Source organism: Phlebotomus papatasi, chromosome 1 (assembly GCF_024763615.1).
Source record: "Phlebotomus papatasi isolate M1 chromosome 1, Ppap_2.1, whole genome shotgun sequence".
Taxonomy (NCBI): domain Eukaryota; kingdom Metazoa; phylum Arthropoda; class Insecta; order Diptera; family Psychodidae; genus Phlebotomus; species Phlebotomus papatasi.
The window spans coordinates 36246706-36266718 of NC_077222.1; the positions used below are offsets into that span (position 1 = coordinate 36246706).

Consider the following 20013-nt stretch of genomic DNA (forward strand, 5'->3'; position numbering starts at 1 on the left):
TTGTAAAGAGACTTCACCAGAGTAATTAAAAATTTTGAAGAAAAAACTCTTCTGCAAGAAACATAAATTTAACCCTGAATTACCTAATTTGAATCACAAGTTCATAAGGTTATTTTTCATTTAGTAGAATATAGTTTTGCTACACCCCCATGACATGTGGCTTGTGGAGTTGAAATCTAATCACATTTACATGCAGATTTATATGGGATTTTTTCTATACTTACGTTACGTAAAATATCTTAAAAGTGAATAGTGATCTCGTGTTATTAAATGCTGGTCCCTATGGAGGGATAAATAATATACTAGATTTTTGCCTAAATACTTTGTGCCTACGAGCTCTGTAAGCTGAGAACATAAACTACCTTCAAATAGCTCGATATATAAAAGACAGCTTAGGTACACAGAAAAAGAAAATTATAAAATTGCTCGTAAATGTTTGTAAATTTCCACTGATGACTTACAAAATGCTCGTTAATCATATAACTGACCAATAAGTTTGTAAAAGTTTGTACTTCCTTCACAAACATTGTTAGTAACATGATCACTGGACAAGCATTTTTTGTTCCTTTACAAATATTTGTTCGTACATTTTTGTTTATCCCACAAAACTTTACGAAAAAATGACAAAATTTTACAAAAATTTGCGTACAAATGCTTGTAAAAGAACAAAAAATTATCATCAAGTGATCATGTTACGAACAATGTTTGTAAAAAAAGTACAAACTCTTACGAACTTGTTTGTGGGTTATACGATTTAGAGTATTTCGTATGTCCTCTGTAGGAATTCACTAATATTTACCAACAATTTAGCGAAATATTTTTTTTCTGTGTAGGATTTTTTTTACTATAGTATCAATCGGTTGTATCAAAATAATGTAAACTTCAACCAAAAAACGTGAAGAAATATTTTATGGACAATTTTTATATCAATTAATTTCAATGGGAGAAGTATCCTCCCTTCCTAATTTCTGTGAATTAAAAAAAATGATTAAGGTAAAGTACCCTTTATTCGACCGGTTCCTCTATTCGACCGGTAGATTTATTTATTCAATTTAATTATATTTGCTATAATATTTTGTATATGATCTAACATTAATAGGTCAATTATTCTTTAAATAATACGAGTCAGTGACAAATTCATAGAAATAGATGAAATTCACCATCAAATATTAAAAAATTGACCCACCGGTCGAATAGAGGAACCCGGTCGAGTAAGGGTACTTTACCTTACCTAGATCTAGAATGTGATTTTTTCAAATCAAATTAATTTGCATTGTAAATAGCAAAAATCATTTTTTTTAAATGTGAATTTATTTTTATTTTCTACGATTTTAATAGATGTAGTAATCCCGAATAAGGTCGCTCAAAATAGAATAGCTTAAAACTTAATATTGAAGACTTAACAGGAATTCGAAGACCTTTCTAATGAACCCAAACTAGCTTTATATAATCCGTTGAGAAATACACTTTCTTGAACAATTTTAGGCTGTGACCTTGAAAAGACTTTGGTCACCCTAGACAACCTAAAAAACATATCCGAAAATGAATGAAAAAAGGCATGGCAAAGGTTCCCAGCTTTGCGGAATGCTCGAACTCACGAGAAAGTTCTCTGCGTTAGCATATTTTTTGTATGCATATAGTAAGGTGGGGTAACTGGATTTTTTTTCCGAAGAGTGCTACTTAAACGATTGTTTTTGGACTGATGAAATTCTTTTTTACTTCTTCTAAATCCATAGAATTATTCACTGTTCCATTCAGAAAAATAATTTAAAAAAAAATAAAAATTATCAAAAATATTAAAGAAAATTTCTAAAATAATGATAATACTGAAATAAGTCAGCATGCACTAACTGGGTCGTTTTTTCCCTAATTCACTTTTAATTAAACCTTTGGATTTAAAATACTTTTTTCACAAGGCAAAAACAATAAATGTTTTCAATCAATCAGCTGTCATTAACGAAAATATCGCTGCTAGAAAATTTTTAGGGAAGAACCCAGCTGGCACAAGATTGAAATGAGTCGATTACATTCACTTATTTAATGGATAAAAGTATTATTTTTGCTTTTTCTCTAACTTGAATAGTTATATTATGTTTCTGTAGTGACTATATTACGGAAATAAAAATAAAAATATTATTTTAACTGGATTAGTCATAAACGATCCAGATAGCGAAGCGCCCGGATTAACACACTTGACTGTATAGGGTTACTGCCGTTACTGTCGATTTAATCTTGTCAATAAACAATGCGAAAGCCATTAAAAAAATCAGTAGGGGAGACCGGGGCAGAATTAGCCAGTAAATTAAATTTTTCATTGCGTATAATTTTTATTAAAGTGTTTGCATCGTGCTAACAAATACTTCAATAAATAGGAAAGGAAGTGTAATTCTGGAATAAATAGTGGTTTCTTTAATATTCTTTCTAAGACAAGCTATAACATCCCACTGTCTAATTCTACCCCGGTCTCGCCTACTTAACCGATTCATTACCGATGAAAACCAATGAAGCCAGGTTCGAAATTCTAATACCTTTCCAAAAAATCTAAATTTAACCAAATCTGTTGAAAAATGAGCCATCCAAAGTGGTTGACTTTTCACCTACAATAATACAAAATGGCGAATTTTTCGGTTATAGGTAATTTTGGACGCAATGTTCGCCTGCATGGACTACCTCTAAAACATATCCGAAAATCATTATAAAAAAATCTTAGGCCAATTTTGAAAAAAAAACCAAAAAAACATTGTTTTGGAAGGGGATGGGGGGAAAGAAAAAAATGTCTGAAGATATTGGTTTTTATTGGGGGTCATCGAAGATCGGATGCTGATATCTTTTACCGTTTCAGCTCCAGGACGGTGACAAGTTGAAAAAAGACGATTATATAACTGCTCTCTCTTTGAGTTCGAGCAGTAAAACACGATGACCTATCGAGACATCTAAAACAAAAGTTTTTTTTTGCAAAGAAAAATTTAGAATCATTTTTATATGATCACTATTTGGTATAAAATATTTAGAAAGAATTAATTTTAAAATTCTATTTATTTACGAAATTTAAAATTTTACTAATTCTTGAATAATAAAATCTGAGAACCCGATGAATTTACCACTTTATGACATTTACTAAAATAAAAAATTTGCTGAATTGAGTAATCCACCATATACAACGGAAGTGAATAGTGAATGATAATACAAGTCATAGTCATAGTAAAAAAAAACAATTCATTTTTACATATTGAAAAATTGCTGCACTATCCCCTGGACATTTAAAAATAATAATAATGATTGCCGCACAATTTCCATTAAATTAAAATAAAACAGGAAATAGTCCTGCAACACGAAGAATTAATTCCACCACATTTTTTTTTTGCTGAAGTCCAATTTAATTCAAATGGAATAAAGGGGAGGGAGTTAGTGTGGTTGTAGATTACAATCTCCAATGCGATTACTGCTATTAAGTTAAACCCTTTTGCGTGGCAATCAGAGATACTCCCTTGATGCTATTTAGGATTTCCGTTTAACTACTTTGCTGGTGTTAAATTGGTATTGCAAATTAAAGTCTAATTGTTCGACGAATGGAAAAAATCCCTTTAAATGCTTTATTTTTGTCCAGAAGGTGGACGACAAAAAAAAATCGATAACTTTGAGTCCCATGTCTTTGGGGCAATCAATGAAAAATCTCACAAATTAAATTAATGTGTAAGGGGGAAATGTTTGATTGATAAAAAAACGAGAACCTATCGTCAAATTGAAAGATGTTGATGGGAAAATGAGCAAATTTTGTAAATTAGGTTCCATCAGGGACTTTTTACACATTCACTTCAGCTCATTGTCTCACTGAGGGTGGAAGTTCTTGTTGACGATGAAGGTTTTTCTGTGTTTTGTGGCACTTTTTGCCTTCACAGCGGCAAATGTGAGTTTTTATTCATTTATTTAATTATATTTGAGAATAAAATAAAATGTAAAAATAGAAAAAAATGTATAAAACCATGCTAAGGATAAGCTAAAGATTTGTTCAAAGTCATGGGACCATTTGGTGCAATTTTTTCATATTTTTTTAATGTGTGAAAGTTTTAATTACGTTTATTTATTTTACCATTTTTAGTGTAGTATTACAGTGAGAAAAGTGATGTTTAGTTTTGATTTTTTTAAGATAGTGTAGATGAGGGTGAAGCAGTTTACACGAGTTGAACTTTTATTCAAGACTGATTTATTGAATAAAGGGGGAAGTGGTGCACCTTTGAATAAGGTTACCCTTGAAAATAAGCATTTTTCTTCCATTTTAAAATCAATTGAGGCTTATTATAATGTAATTTATCTTCATGATTGGGTTATCGAGCTAAATTTTGAGAAATTTTTTCTGAGTATTTAAAGTTCTTTTTTTCTAAAGTTTGTTGAATATTTTTTGCAAAGTTTCATATAACTTATTTTCAAAACCTCACATTGATAATTGATTTTTATTACTTTTTAAAACAAAAACCTCTTGGAACTAGAAACTACAATAACTTATAAAAATATTTTTCATAAAAGGAAAATTATTCTTCATTGGTATTTTCTGGGAAATTTTCTAAAATTTTGTGAGCTTAATTGAGATTGAGAATGAATTTTATGACGTTTATTACGATAAAAAATACCAAATCACTTCTGTTGGATAATCCAGTTTGAAGTTAGACGTTTCATTATTTTTATTTATCAGTTTTGCATAATATTTATTTTTGAATTTGGTCCTTAAAAGAATTCCCGCCCTTAAGGGGTTAATTTCTACATTTGTTACTCAAATTAATCTGCATAAAAATATTCTGAACGATTTTTTTATTGTAATAAAATTAACCGCAATTATTTTCTAATCGTGCCATTATGGCTTATTTCTATAAGCATATTTGGTCAGGATTAGATCTATTTCAAGGATAATGAAATTTCCAACTCGATTGGATGGATTCCAAACGGTAAATAAATCTAGAATATATCCGTAGTACGGGCTTCAGACCTAATGCCCTAGACACACTTACGACTAAAGTCCAGAGACGGCTAAGCTCGTTCATAGCCAAGTCAGTTCGTGACACACTACAAACGAGGCTTAGCATTCATTGGTATCCACAAAACATAACTTTAGTGGGTTTTTATGCAGATATTTCTACTAAAATGCACTAATACTCCTCTGAAAATAAAACTATTTGTAAATTCATGTCTCAGTACACGTGCAATAATTATTGTTAATTACAATTATTTGTGAGGTGGAAGTTAACTCGCGATTAAGCCAATTTCCGCGATTCTAGTGAATAATTCTTATTCTTATAAGTGAATTGTCAAGTAAATTTACAAGTAGTTTCATTTTCAAAGGAGTTCTAGTGAATTTCAGTAGAAATATCTTCCGAAAACCCACGAAAATTATGTTTTGTGAGTGCCAGTAGGGGAGACTGGGGCACATGTAATCATTTTCGATACATGCGAATTTGAGGTGATTTTCCAAGGACACCGTGATTTTTTGGAAAATATTTCTTAGCTCATGTTTTACCCTTGGGTATAGGCAATTCGTCGAGGGTAATGCGGATGCTGGAAAACAATTGAGTTTTCCATAAAAATAAAATTTGTGTCCCTGTGCATTTTTCTCTTTTCACAAAATACCTGGGGTAGAAGTAACCACTTTCTGGGGAGGAAGTAAACACCTTTTTTCCCACCCTTGAAATTAACTTTGCACCACTTTCGATTATTTTAATTACTTAAGAGATATATAAAGACTGTATATTTTTCAAAAAATCACGATACTTTTTACAAAGAATAATTAAAATAGCAAAAAAACTAAAAGCATGCATATCAAAGACATTTTTCAATGGATTTTCCCCATATTTTGACATCATGTGACTTTTTATTGAACACAGCGCCACCAATTTTTTTCGTAATCTATGAATTATAGATATTTCGCATGAAGGTCAATTTCCCGCTCTTTTACCTACTCATTTTGTGAAATTGAAATTGCCTGTTTACATCTACCCCAAATGCTGTTTTCTGACCAATTATTAATTCTTTTGAAATAATGAGAATCTCAATTTCTCTAGTAAATGCATTAATATAATCCTAAAAGATGTAGGAAAGAACTGGTATTGCTACATTTCGATTATTTTACACAATTTTTAATTTCCAGGTGGAAATCCAAATGATCAAAATAATCGAAATATCAACATTTTCAGGAAAATGATTTTTATTTTTAAAGTATATTAGGATTTTATTGACCAATTTATCTGTGGACATACATCCCCATGGTATCTATGAATGCTTATGGGTTTTATCCTCTGGAGTCTTAAAATTAATGAAAAAAATCACAGTGTTTACAACTACCCCAGATTACTACTGCCCCAGTTCCCCCTAAACGTTAAGCCTAGTTTGTAATGTGTCAGGAACTGACTTAGCTATGAACAAGCTTAGTCATCTCTGGACTTTAGTCGTAAGTGTGTCTAGGGCATAAGGCTTAACTTCTCTGGATATTTATCAGTCAAAAATTTTTAGAAAATTTTGTCTTAGAAATGGACTATTAAGGGGAATTAATCTATTTAAATCAACTGAACAAATTAAAATGGTTGCTATTTAGGATTATGAGACCTTCTGAAACAGGCTAAACCTCTAGTCTGAAGACGGTTTAGTTTATCCTGATCTTAATACTACTAATATTTATACGTCTCGTCGTACGTATTCGGTTCGATCATATATCATCTTAAAGATCAAACAGTAAGAGATATCTGCTTCTGTAAAGGAACTCTGTAACAGTCTGACAATGTCGTATGACAAATTTAAATTTTCTTTATGTCGCAAATTCGGAATTAGATTCATATCAGTTATTAAGAGCTTCATAGAGAATTTTGTAATGGCCATTTGATACTCACTGGCCTTTTATGTTGTTCTGTTCTCGAATTGATCACGAAAATTTAATATCACGGATTTACAAGGTCAACATAAAACGCTCAGAGTAAAAAGAACCTATCACATATGCCGCTCCTTATTAAAGTCCAGTCGTGCTCTAGAGATCTGGATCTGGAATCCCAGATCAATCCAAATGTGTTCAAATGGTAATGAATCGATTATGAATCGATATTTTTTCTCGAAAATGAAATTGTCATTGTAGTTACCAGTTTATTTGTAAAATGTTATCTCGGGTTCTTTTTTTACTAAAAATTATTTTAAAGTTTGACGTCCAGCCCGCAAATTACTTCTCTAAACTTAGAAAAATTTTAAAGTGATTTATGAATTAGTTTAGAGATCGTAAAGTACAGTAGAGTCTCTCAAATCTGAATCTCTCAAATTCGAACGCCGTTTAGATTCAAAATGTCATTTGTGGGGTTATGTTGAAAAATTTCTATTCTAGATGAATGAAAATCATATTTATGAGCTTCTTTCTGAATGTTTACATACATTATGATCGTATAAAATGAAAAGGAAGTATGTTACCACTGACTTGTGAGAAAGTACGGGAATTTGATTCAAAGTACAATTTTATTTCACTTAAATTCCGTTAGTTTTGGAAAAATCGTTCGAATTTGGGAGGTGAGAAATGTCAAAAATACCCCCCGAGCGTTCGAATTTAGAAGACTCTAATTCGACATAGGTTCGTCAGGGAACCCCATTGACACTTTTGTCAAAATGTTGAAATTTATGTAAATCATCTAATAAAATGTAAATAACATGACGTTTTTTCGTTAATCTACGTTTTCTTATAAGGATAGATGTTCAAATTTCGTATTCCAAATGGTACAGAGTAGAGTGTCAATATGTCCTGACCTGACACGACTTCTTAAAGTGTCAATAGGCGTTCCTTTTACCCTATGTCAGCCCAGTTGATGCCCGAATCTACCAATCCAAATTCTTTATTCTGTTGAAAAGCTCAACTCCTACCATCCTTATGGGATGATATTGCCCTAGGACACGCTTACGACGACTTAACGTAATTATAAATGAAAATAATGATCAAATTACATTTCTATCAATCCGTATCTTGGCTTAAGATACGACTTAGTTAGTAGAAAACTGTTGGGAATTTGTCAAATCATTATTTTGATTATAATTACGTCTCTTGGCTTAATTCGTAAGTATGACTTGGGCATTTGTAAAGGTTAGGCGTTGTATGGTAAGAGGTTTCAGTTTTCCAGTTTCCCTCTATAAATTCATAATATAATATTACTATTTAGGATATCTGCATGTAGGCTCACAAATTTAAATAGTTCAATCGGTTCGAACCGTTTCTACACTGAGAAAAAAAGAGGGTGCGATTACTTTTTTTCCTCGTAACCTTAACACTTTTTAGGTGTAAAAATATATCAACATTTTTTAATGTTAATTTTACACCTTTTTATGTGTAAAAGTAACATGAAAAAGGGTAACTTTACCCCAAAATACACCTAAAAAGCATAATATTTACACCGATTTCGGATCAAGAATGCAGAGTAGAATTAACATTTCTGGAATGTTATTTTAACTTTTTCGTATTTCTCTCAGTGTACACAATTAACATAAAATGAGGGTAAATATGTTGCTTGAACTCGAAAGCATGATACCGTTTTCCCCATGAGTTGTACTTCTAAATAACTTTCTTCATCAGAACGACTCCTTTGCCACTCTCTTTTATTGTTTTCCCCATCACAAAATAATGAAGTCAAAACATAATAATTTTCACTATTCCATTCAAATTCAAATTCAAACATTGTTCTTGATAATTTAAAATTTTTGCGTAAAATTGTTCAACCTTTTCCTGAGCTTGTTTTCCTACGTCATAGATTATAGACAATTCCAAGACCTTTCCAACGATATCACATTTGTAAAAATCGGTTAAGCAATCCAAGAAAAATCCAAAACTGTTACAAAAAAAAGATATACAACAACGCCGCCATTTTGATTTTTAATCATTTTTTTTTCCTTTTGAAACTTTCAGAGTCAATTTGCTGAAGAATTGAGAAATTTCCATCGAGATTTCACTGACTTCCACTACGATGTCAACTATTTCTTGCGCATCGAACGTTTGAATACGTCCGAAGAAATTGCTGACTTCAATCGTATCTCTCTGGACAGAACCTGGGATGCTGTTGTAGAAATCAAGGATTTTGCACAAAGCGCCCGAGATGCCATCAATCAACGTGCAACAGAAATTGGAAATCAAAATCCCTGCCTGATTGCTCTCTATGAGCGCCTTGAGGAAGAGGAAGATCAAGCAGCCTATCGTATAAATCGCTGTGCTACCCTAGCCGAAAGTGACTACAACGTGGGCTTGGACACAGGATACTTTGGAACACTCAATTATGTCCAAAGAATGGCAAGTTTCACCCTCCTACAAACCCTCTACACAGTCGGATCATACAATCCTGTCGTATGGGAAGATCAAATTCGCTATGAATTGGCCATCACGTGGGAACATCGTGAAGATATTCGCATGGCAGATTCTCTCGATCACTATCTCAATGAAGTGCGCACTGGGATGAACATTGCCAACATCAACTTCCACAACTGCATCCAAACAGCCTCAGCTGTCTTTGGTGCTGATGCCGACAGAATAAGCAATGATGCTCAACAATGCTAATTTTATGGCATTTCTTTGGAATATTGCTTAAAATTGTCAATAAAAGGGAAATCTAGAGAAACATTCACACTCTTTCTTTCACACTTTTTCCCAAAAATTTAAAATAAAAAAAAAATTCTTTGTAGCTTACCTATTTGAAGTGCTGGTACTTGTTCCATTGCATTCACCTCCCTGAAAACAAAAACACGTAACAGAAGAAATTAAAGGAGGTGCCAATGGCTATAATAAAATGATATTAAAGCACATTACTAAAATTAACAGACAACATTGTTGCAAAATGTTCATCATTAAAAGATTGCGATGAAGTCTATCTTCGAAGAGAGATAATGAGAGCGAATGTTGACTTTACGTGGAATGAATTCCATTCGCTCTAGAATATTTTGAATTCGCATAAATTATAAATTTTCTTAATCTGAATTGATTGTGTTGCTTCAGCGGAGATTTTCTGAAAACCGATCATAAAATTGTGTTTATTCCTCACAAGGTCAGTAAGTTCCAACTCAGGTTTAACACTAACAATTTATTCAAATGAATTATTTTATGTTTCATATCAGACAAAAGGTAAGGAGTTAAAAAATACAAATGTTTGTAATTAATAAAATTAGGGGAGACTGGGGCAAAAGTCACAAAACGGATATTTTATTTTTTTACAAAGTACTCGAACGCCCCAGAAATTTCTAATTAGCGCAGTTTTATAGGAAATTTACCGCTCTACAACTTTGTGAAAGTAATTTTCCTCTATTTTGTAAGGAAATACGTTTATCGAGCCTTTTTTTTTAAAGATAATTTTGTGACCATTCTCAAAAATGTTGGGGCAAATAGTATCAGTCGTAACATACTATCACATTTTGATTCGCTTTGTTACGGGATTCCGTAAATTTAAAAAAATACCTAGATAACATATTTTCATAGGAAATTTATACCTCTACACCCTTGTAAAACACCATTTTTTCTAACTGAACGATAAAAACGATTTTCAAGCTATTCTAAAAAAAAAACACAAAAGAGTGCAAATCGTTTGACCAATGCAAACAACAAGCGGCGACACATGGCATTGACATTTCTTTTCGCCGTGAGACATTATAAATTGTTTCGGTTTTTCTTACTTTTTGCTCCATACCTTTTGTTACTTTTTACCCCAAGTGGTCGTTTTTAATAGAAATATTTCTTGAGAGAACAATCATTGTAAAATTCTAAAATAGATAGCGACTTCGTATTCAAAGAATCCAAATCATTTAGGAAATAATCATCAGTGCATAAATTTTTGAATAATAAGTAGGTAATAATTGATATATTCTTCAAGGAAATTATTTTAAAAATAGGGCTAAAAATTTTGATATTTTTTATTTTCTAAATTCCTTGGTTCGAATTCGAAGAAACATACAATATCGAAGAAGGTTTATGGAAGCTATTTGTGGTAAAAAATTTTAAGCCGCAATCTTTTTTATCTTGGAAGATATTAAATTTTGAAATTTTCGATTTGTGACTTTTTGCCCCAGTCTCCCCTAATCTTTTTATGAAAAATAATTTATTGGAGAAATATTGCTTTAAATAATCTTTAAAAGACTTTCAAAGTAGAAAAATATGCTATACTAATAATTTTTGATTCCAATTTAATAAATTTTTCTGGTCTTTTCTCCTTTCCCATCTAAAACAATAAGAAAATCTCTCCAAAAAAATCATACCGTCGTTTGAGGAGTTCAAATTTGAGGTACTCGACTGTACAGTGAATTAAATTAAAAATTATCTTAAACTAAAATTATCTTTCTTAAATTTGGGAAAGTGCATTTCCAATGATGACAAATGTCATCTATACCCCCCAAATTTTCAAATTTAAGGAACTCTACTGTATATTGCGGCGTTCCTGTATCTTATTCGAAAGAAATTTCCTAGGGTAAATTGAGCTAATTCAAAACCTGCTCTAAATGGAAATTTTTTGCTACTCAAAATGGAAACGTCTTTGTTTTTATGATAAATACAGTACTAAATTACTATTATTTATATATTTTCTATACAACAGTTTCATTATTTAGTTAATTTTTCTCCAAATAAAGCGAAAATCCATTCATATTCACAAATTTTAATTTCTTAATTTCTCAGAAAAATTAAAAGTGTATCTTTTCACCATCGAATTTTTCATCGATCGACCATGTTTTCCAATGAAAACGCAATAAGCTGACTGTTGTTTATTCGTTTTGTTTAACATTTATGTCATATTTCTGGCCAATTTTATTTAAATTAAGTGCTAATCTTTATTGTTAACGGTACGTGAAGTTTTCAAATGAAATAATTACCTATTTAGTGAACAAAAAGGGTTTTTCTGAAGTGTCTGCAAATACTTCAATAGGAAACTCCGGAAATATGATTTTTTTGGAGAGATTTTTCTATTGTTTTAGATGGGAAAGGAGAAAAGACCAGGAATAAGAACAAATCCTGCACTCTAGAGCAACTCAGCAAGGTTTTGGAAGCCTTTCGTTGCGGTTTCACTTACACTGTTTGTCTCCAATTAGAAACTTTCCCTTGTCTCCATTTGGATTAATATGTTTCCAATAGAATTATCTTATGCTTGCGTATTTTTCTTGTATTTGAGAAGTTTTCAAATTATATCTAAAGAGTTTTCACTAAACAGTAACATTCTAGAAGAGTCAAGGAGCAAATTTATGTGATTCTATTCAGAAAAAATATGAACTTAATGTGTTGAATCTTCTGTCAATGTTAAAGCGTCTGGAAATGGTTTTGAATTAGTACATTTACCCTACTTGTATGCAAATTTTCTGAATGCATAATCACTTTGCGCGGTTCTCTTCTTTTACGAAAGTGTACATAGTCCTGGGATCCCCTATAGAATGTTCTTATTTTGTAATTAGTTTTTTTTTATTACAGACTATTATGATTTTTGTGAAAACAGAGAAAACATCTATTAAGTTGACACGGGGAGATCTTTTCAAATTCAAATAGGGTAAGTGTGCCAAATTCCGGCCAGCTTGCAATTTCGGCCACCTTTTCTGTTCCTCATATTTCCATGAACTTTTAGATTTTACGTACTCTAGAGATTATACGATGCAAAAGAATAACAAAAAATGTAGCTTCGACAAACGAGATGACGTGAAAAAGATATTGGTAGAATTCCCGAAGGGCAAGGAACTATGAGAATGAAGGTGGCCGAAATAGGGCACCAAAGCTACGTCTATATTTTTATTCATTTTAAAATGTATTAAGAATGATTTTAGAGTAAATGAAGACAGTAAACTCTTTACAAGGTTCCAAGAAACACTTTTACAAAAGAAAGAATAAAAAAATCAATTTGTATTTAAAATATTACATTTCAAACTTGAGACTTTGACGCTTGCATGCAACTATGCCGAAATTTGGCACACTTACCCTATTTTAGAGAAAAAAAAATAGTTTAAATGTTGTTCTTTTATATGCTTGGGCTTAGATGCTCAGGAGCTTGAATTAATTTTTTTTTAATTTGTTGAAAAATCTAGTTGATGAAAACAATGCTTTTTTTAATTAATTAATTAAAATTAATTAATCTTCACAGATTTCAAAACCAAAAAAGCATTCCACTAGGCCCCACTTTCCCCTATTCTTTGTTAAGAATTTGTTTATTTTGTTCGTATTTTGTAACTCGCATGCAGCTAATTAAACTTTCCTCTAGTTACTTTGTTTCCTGGCACAATAATCTTATAGGTATAAGGCTTTCTTATTTGACGCTGGGATTGCATATAGGAGCATATTCTTTTTGTAAAACAAGCTTCTTCTTACCTGTACTCATTGCAGTGTTGCTCCCCGCCCGCCTTGATAAGGCTGATGGGCTTTATGTCGTAGGGGATCTCCTTGAGATTGAGTGCTATCCGGACACGCCAGGAGCACGAACTACGCCAGTATGAGTAGAGTATCGGCTGCGAATTGGACATGATTGCAGATTATGAAACCTTCTGGATTTCTCTTCTTGAGACAAAAATATTTCAAACAGAATAGCACACTTCCACGACTTGGCCAAGACTGAAGATTAGGCATCATGCATTGAGGTGATATTTCAAGCCGGAGGAAATAAAAAAATACTAATCTCTCAATTATACAAAAAACCGGCTGGAAAGCTTGTTTATTGTCATCTAGGAGGAAATTTTACTCAAGGTCATCAGCGCTATCGCCGGCTGTTGGATTTTCATGCCACAAGTCAAGCTAGCACACCTCTCCTGCCATCGCAGATGGAAACAAGCTACCCAGCGATGGGAGAGGTATAAAAACAAAAGCGAAAATAAACATTTATGCTCCGGGAAGAAAAAAAAGCCACAAAAAACACACATAACCTCAATCTACAGGCCAGAAGGAAAACAAAGGAAAAATAATAAAATACAGTGAAAACTGTACCAATTTACAACTGATGCTTGCCATAGCAACTTGCAATAGATAACTACAGTGGAAAATATCACACAAATTCGCTAAAATACGTGAAAAAAGGAGGGTGTGAAAAATCACTGTGACATTTCTACTGTTTGCTGTGGAAAAACCTTTGAAATCGCCGCCGATAAACTCATGGCGTTGTGGTACTTTGAGTAATTAATTTTGAAGCCGTTTTTTGAACCCTTTTAACACAAAAAATACACAGCCAATTGCTTGGCACACGCACAATTTTCCAAAAAACTCTTCTTCGAAACTCCGGCTAAAAGCAGCAAAAAATCCTAAACACACCACTATGCGATTGTAGCGCCACCATGCGGAGTTTTCTTAGTTTTCCCCTCTTGTATTTATCATTTCTCCATCCCAGAGTAGAAAAATCTAGATTAAAGATTTTATATTGAGTAGCGCTATCTCTTCAGCAAGAGTTTATCAAGGAAGAGCAATAGCAAGGCTGATATAGCCGGAGTGAGGATTACTTAAAATTAAACTCGAATCGCTATTGAACTTACTCAAATTCTAATTACCAGTTAAATGTTATTCACGTTATTGTTAAAGTATCAACTTATTAAATAGTGAAAAATCGTCTTTCCTTGTTAAAATTCAGTACAGTACATAAAAAAAACGAATAATAAAAAAGTGTAGCAATTGCAATTAACAATATGTACAAGGTCAATCAGAAACCTCTAGACGAAATCTACAAGCAGTATTCAGAACTGAAGAGAAGTGATGTGGAAAATATTCTTCAATGGACACGCAATCAGCCTCATCTGCCAAAGATAACAGGCAACGTATATTTAAAAATAAATAGAGATTACAGTGATAACGAAGAGGTTTTCGTATTGCAGAATTCGAAGCAGCTCTTTTTCTTCATTCAAAATATTACAATTTGGAGGAAACGAAGAATTTGCTCGAGGCTTATCACACATACCAGAAAAATTGTCCAAAATTATTTAAAAATAGAGATGCAGAGTCAAAAGCAGTACAAGAAGTTGTTGATGGCCAGTAAGTTAACAGTAATAATTCAAATTCGAAAATAATTATTTGAATGCATAGTCCATCCAGCGAGCATACAGCTGAAAAAGGCAGCGTTTTCAGCATATTTTTGCTGAATCGCGAAAATATACTGACTACTGACCGGTCAGCAGTTCTCAAACAAAAAATGCTAATCAAATGTATGGAAATGGCACTGCCTCGCGAGTTTTGTTTTAAGGTTAGCAGAATTCAGCTGAAAATACATATATTTTCAGTTGAATTCAAATCGGTTAACATTTGGTGCTCACTGGGCAGCGCCACTTATCCGTAGCGAGTACTTTTACGGTCCTTAAAAGTTGCACAGTAGACCCTCACTCAATATCGGCTCTTTTTCAATCGGGTGACAAATTTTGTTGACAATTTTCACGTTTAATTATGAAGCTAATTTGCTCAAATTCGCTGCAGTTCTTCCTATTTTATCGTGATTCTTTATAATTGAGCGCTTTTTGTGGAATTTACAAAGGCTTTGACACACAAATCTATCAATAAACCGGATGACATTTCGCCCCAAATGCCCAATTGAGAGAGAGTCTACTGTAAGTTCATGTTGACTTTTTTTAATAACTGAGGACAAGTGAGTAGAGTAAAATGGGATAATTTGGAGCCATTTGAGATTCTGAAATTTTTTCACTATTTTAAATGTGCAAAAGAAAAAAACCGCGAAGACAAACCGTTCCTTCTTCCCTTATCATCTATTTCGCAGTTTTCTTTTCTTCTTTGCTCATCTAAAGCAATGAAGAAATATCAAATGTTCCAAATTGTAAAAGGTTCCAATCAAAATACCCCAATATACCCTAACCCATAGAGAAAATATTTTCATCTGATCATAATTGTTATGTATAATATGTTTCCAGTGCCGCTCTTCAGGAGACACTACTAGTACTCATCCTATAAAAGGCGAGATCGCTTTTGCCTCGCTCTCTGTTCTTCTCCGGCCACCTAAGTATAATAAAATAAAGTTAACAGGCCAACACTCAAAGTCTTTCTCTCGCCAGATATATCAATAGTAATAGTTATAAACCAGAGGCGTGCAAAAACCGTTGAAACTGAATAAACGTCAAAAGAAACATGCACATCAATGATCAAAACGCTAACGAAACAAACTTTTTTTGACGTTTATTCGGTTTCAACGGTTCTTGCACACCTCTGTTATAAACATTTAGTAACGAGATTCCATAACGATTCTTATGTCCAACGCACAATAAATTTTGTTTATAAACATGTTTTCAAAATTTCATATGAGAGAGAGCGAGATGACTAGATTTCGGTTTCATTCACTCTCATTGAAATGTCAAAAACATGTTTACAAAACAAAAGTTATTGTGCGTTTAGCATTAGGCTATAACTTCATAACTCTATCTATTTTATTTTCAGATTGCACATTCCCTTTTCCCAATCGACATCCGATGGTTTTAAAGTTTTACTAATCAAATTAGTTGATCTAGATGCAAAGAAATTCAATTTTGTTGAATCTCTAAGAACGTAAGATTAAAATAATTTCAAACACCTAATTTAAATTTTTAAATTCTCTGAAATTTTTCAGATGTTCCATGATGATTGATTTATGCATAATGACTGAAGGAATATCCAATGGACACGTAATTATTGTGGACATGCTAGGATTCTCTTTTGGTCATATCATCCGAATTAATATATTCGTAATGAGATCATTTGTGATATTCGCCCAAAACTTACTTCCGATTCGTTTGAAGCAAATTCATTTCATCAATGCCAACAAATTCACTAAGACTTTCATATCATTGATGAAGCCAGTTCTCCGGAAAGATATATACGATATGATTCACATTCACACGACGATGGATTCAGTTTATGAATTTGTCCCTCAGGATAGTTTCCCGGTGGAATTGGGCGGAAGTTGGAAAACTCTAGCTGAACTCCAGGAAGACATGAGAAACATACTTTTAAGCAACAAAAATTTCTTTTTGGAAGATGATTATGAAAAAAAATAGTCTCTGATTTTGGAAAACACTAATTTTTCAACGAAAATTTTTAAAGATTACCATTAAAAAACGTGAATGTTGAAAAAATTGCTCTCCATAAGATCCATTGAAAAAAGACAAATTTATAGTCTAAAATGAGAAAACAAGCAAGTTACAGGAACAAATATTATTTCCAGGCCAAAAATTAAGAAAAAGCATCATATTTTATACAATAAACGTAATAAAAAGTGAAAAATTTAAATAAAGAATATAATATTTGGACAATTAGCCGTTTGAAAATTGGAAAAATATTTACTAAAATTTACTGAAAAATTATTTAAGTCGATTTATATCAAATTACAGGCTAATGACACTTTCAACATTTCAAATGAACTTGAAAACCTTAAAAATTTTGATTTTTCATATGTTTTAACTCTGGGTGAAATAGAGCACTTTTGAATTAGGTCAACTATGAAATAAGCCTTCTTTCCTAGTTTTGAATGGAAATAAGCCTTATCATGATGTATTTCAGCTTCACAAACGGTTTGTGGAACTAAATTACTTCATGGTAAGGTCCAATTTCATTTAAAAAAAAAAAGAAGAAAAAACTTTCAAAGCTGCCCCAATTGAAATATGTCTCACTTCCCCCTACTAGAAAAATATTAAATACAATTCTAAGATGTTTCCAATTCAGTATTAAATAAACTAAATTTACACTCTAATGAAATTTATTAAAAAAAAAACCTTACATAAAGTTTTAGAAGAAAGTGGAGATATTTTGAACTGCAGAGCTACATTCATATACGATTTTTCACATACTTCTAAAGGAAACTAGGCTTTAATAAATATGGGATCGGGAATCTTCGTTTTTTTCTATTTTGTTTTTTACACTTTTGTTTTTCCCAGTTTGTCTTTGGAATCTTTGTCTTCGGTATTTTTTGTTTATTGGAAACTCTGTCTTTGGAAATCTTGTCTCTCATACATTTTGCACAATTATCGAAAATTTTGTCTGTCACACATTTTGTACAAGTATATTTTATAACTTTCCAAAAATGTTCCTTTTCTCGGAAAATTTCCCTTTGTACCGACAGGCTATACTAAGAACTTCCCAAAACACAGAAAATTTGCCTGTGCCTCAAAGGACGAAACTAAAAACTTTCCAAAACACAGAAAATTTCCCCTTGCCCTAAAATACGAAAATAAAAACTTAAAAAAAACAATGTGATTTCATTATTTTATTTAATAATAATATACTTCTTTAAAATATATGAAAGACAAGATTTCCAAAGACAAAGTTTCCAAAAAAAAAAAAACAAAAATTACCGAAGACAAAGATTCCAAAGACAAACTGGGAAAAACAAAATGGGAAAAACAAAGATTTCGCAAACCAATAAATATAATGTAGTTTAGCTTTACAAAACCAATGTTGAACTACATAAAATAATTGTGAGGCTCAGTTCGACTCACAAATATACGAAAAATCTTATATCTGTAGCCCTACAGGTCTAAGTAGCGCCATCTTCTAAGTTAAATATTAAGTGGCAAAATGAAAAAATTCCTATTCTGAGGTTAATAGTGCTTCATCCATTCCAATCTACCTTAAAATGTTCTATACCAAAAATTTAAAAGTTCCTCCTCCCTAACAGTTTTAAAATTAAAGAAATCTGAAAGGAGTTTTAACATTTTCATTTCAGAGAGTATAAGAATCAGTCTTTTGATGTGGTGGGTTTTACGTTATATTCATTTTACGCCATTTAATAAAAAAAAAACTTTGATCTTTTTGTAAGTTTAATAAATTTTTGAAAGGTTTTATTAAATATGAGGGTAATTTTTTATCTCAATATTGAAAGTATTTTTTAAGATTTTAATCTCTCGAGAGCTGCACATTAAAAAATGGCATAAATAAATCCTGAAAAAAAGCATGAAACTCCAAGGCGTAAGGGAAGTCGGAAATTTTGAGGAATAATGGGACACAATGCTTAAATAAATAAGAGAATATTTGTAAAAAATAATAAATTTGTAATTTGGAAAAAGAAATAGGTTTTTTTTAATAAAGTAATATATTTTATTATTCTTGATTAATAAGACAATTAATACGACTGGATGTCTTTACTTCCTTTTTACAAGCGATTTCTGATAAAATTGTATAAAGTTGCTAAACACTTAAAATATTTTTATACAATATTCTTGCAAAAAAATTACTAAAAGTTATCATAAAAGTGGATTATGTACATAATTTTATTAAATACAAACTGATCTGAACTCACATTTGTTAGATTCTCATCTTAGAGAATCTTTTATCTATGATGATATCCTTTGATCAACTCTGTCTTGATTCCATCAAGGATCGGCAATGACTGGAGTTAGAAAAATTTAACACCATCTAAATCGTCATCGAATAATTCGCATTTTCTCTGTTCCTCTAGCTTCTTGAGGGCTTTCCTGAGCACTCCATGATCCAATCCGTAAAACTCTTCATCGGGATTTTCATTTGTGAGCTCATAGAGGGTACAAACGGTGTTATTGAGGCCACTATTTGTTACCCAGGCATAAATCTTATCCGCCCATTCATCCAGGGTGTACCAGTAGATCTCCCATCGAGTTTTTTTGTCTAGAGGAGCGGCATTTCCCGTTTTTTGCAGCTCTTCTAGGATCTGAAGCCTTGCGTCCGGAGACAATTGTCTCTTGATTGTGTCGTTGGAAAATAAAGGTGTGTCCTGATTGACTGTGAGAATGGCTTCATTTTTGTGTTTCTGATACTTGAGAACCAAATCTGTCCAGACTTTTAGCTGGTGTTCCCTGGTTTTATCGTGAGGTTGCATACTGCGAAAATAAATAAAAACTTGGTATTTACTGCAAGATTTTAAAGAGTTTACAATAAAGTAGGCTTACGTAAAAAACGGGGGAAAATTGTACTCCCATGGCCACTCAAATTCACCCATATTTTGTGAAAATTTAATGGAAAATCATGAAAAATCTGTAGAAAAATAAAATTGAGCACTTTTGTGAGGTTATGTGATTTCCAATTTGCCATTCTCCTGTCATTCTTAGCTGTTGGAAGCGCACCCTAGTGGCAAAATT

The 20013-nt window shown here is 32.0% G+C and overlaps 4 protein-coding genes across 8 annotated transcripts in view; 2 read left to right on the forward strand and 2 right to left on the reverse strand.

The window, feature by feature from the left end:
• Positions 1-14274, reverse strand: part of LOC129798976 (probable maleylacetoacetate isomerase 2) — a 32036-nt gene extending 17762 nt beyond the window's left edge. For 2 of the 5 annotated variants that reach the window (XM_055842530.1, XM_055842527.1), the window contains exons 1-3: positions 13931-14271; positions 13322-13458; positions 9684-9724 (exon numbers count right to left, since the gene is read on the reverse strand). In XM_055842530.1, coding sequence (XP_055698505.1) covers positions 9684-9724; positions 13322-13458; positions 13931-13954 — 202 coding nt within the window. In that variant the 5' untranslated portion in view covers positions 13955-14271. Of the gene's footprint in view, positions 1-9683; positions 9725-13321; positions 13459-13930 lie in introns of all 5 variants that reach the window. The other 3 variants (XM_055842528.1, XM_055842529.1, XM_055842526.1) reach the window with 3 other exon arrangements.
• Positions 3809-9616, forward strand: LOC129798971 (uncharacterized). Its single transcript, XM_055842519.1, has 2 exons — positions 3809-3907; positions 8912-9616. Exons 1-2 carry the CDS (start codon positions 3857-3859, stop codon positions 9551-9553), a joined length of 693 nt encoding a protein of 230 aa, XP_055698494.1. The 5' UTR covers positions 3809-3856; the 3' UTR covers positions 9554-9616.
• Positions 14275-14326: 52 nt separating the features above from the next.
• Positions 14327-18969, forward strand: LOC129798969 (alpha-tocopherol transfer protein-like). The gene is made up of 4 exons (XM_055842516.1): positions 14327-14743; positions 14806-14962; positions 16367-16474; positions 16536-18969. Exons 1-4 carry the CDS (start codon positions 14620-14622, stop codon positions 16960-16962), a joined length of 816 nt encoding a protein of 271 aa, XP_055698491.1. The 5' UTR covers positions 14327-14619; the 3' UTR covers positions 16963-18969.
• A 4-nt stretch (positions 18970-18973) lies between these two features.
• On the reverse strand, positions 18974-19987 carry LOC129798979 (vacuolar protein-sorting-associated protein 25). Its single transcript, XM_055842534.1, has 2 exons — positions 19825-19987; positions 18974-19755 (listed from the first exon to the last, which is right to left on the reverse strand). The coding sequence occupies exons 1-2, from the start codon at positions 19872-19874 to the stop codon at positions 19296-19298; spliced, it is 510 nt and encodes a 169-aa protein (XP_055698509.1). The 5' UTR covers positions 19875-19987; the 3' UTR covers positions 18974-19295.
• Positions 19988-20013: the final 26 nt, after the last annotated feature.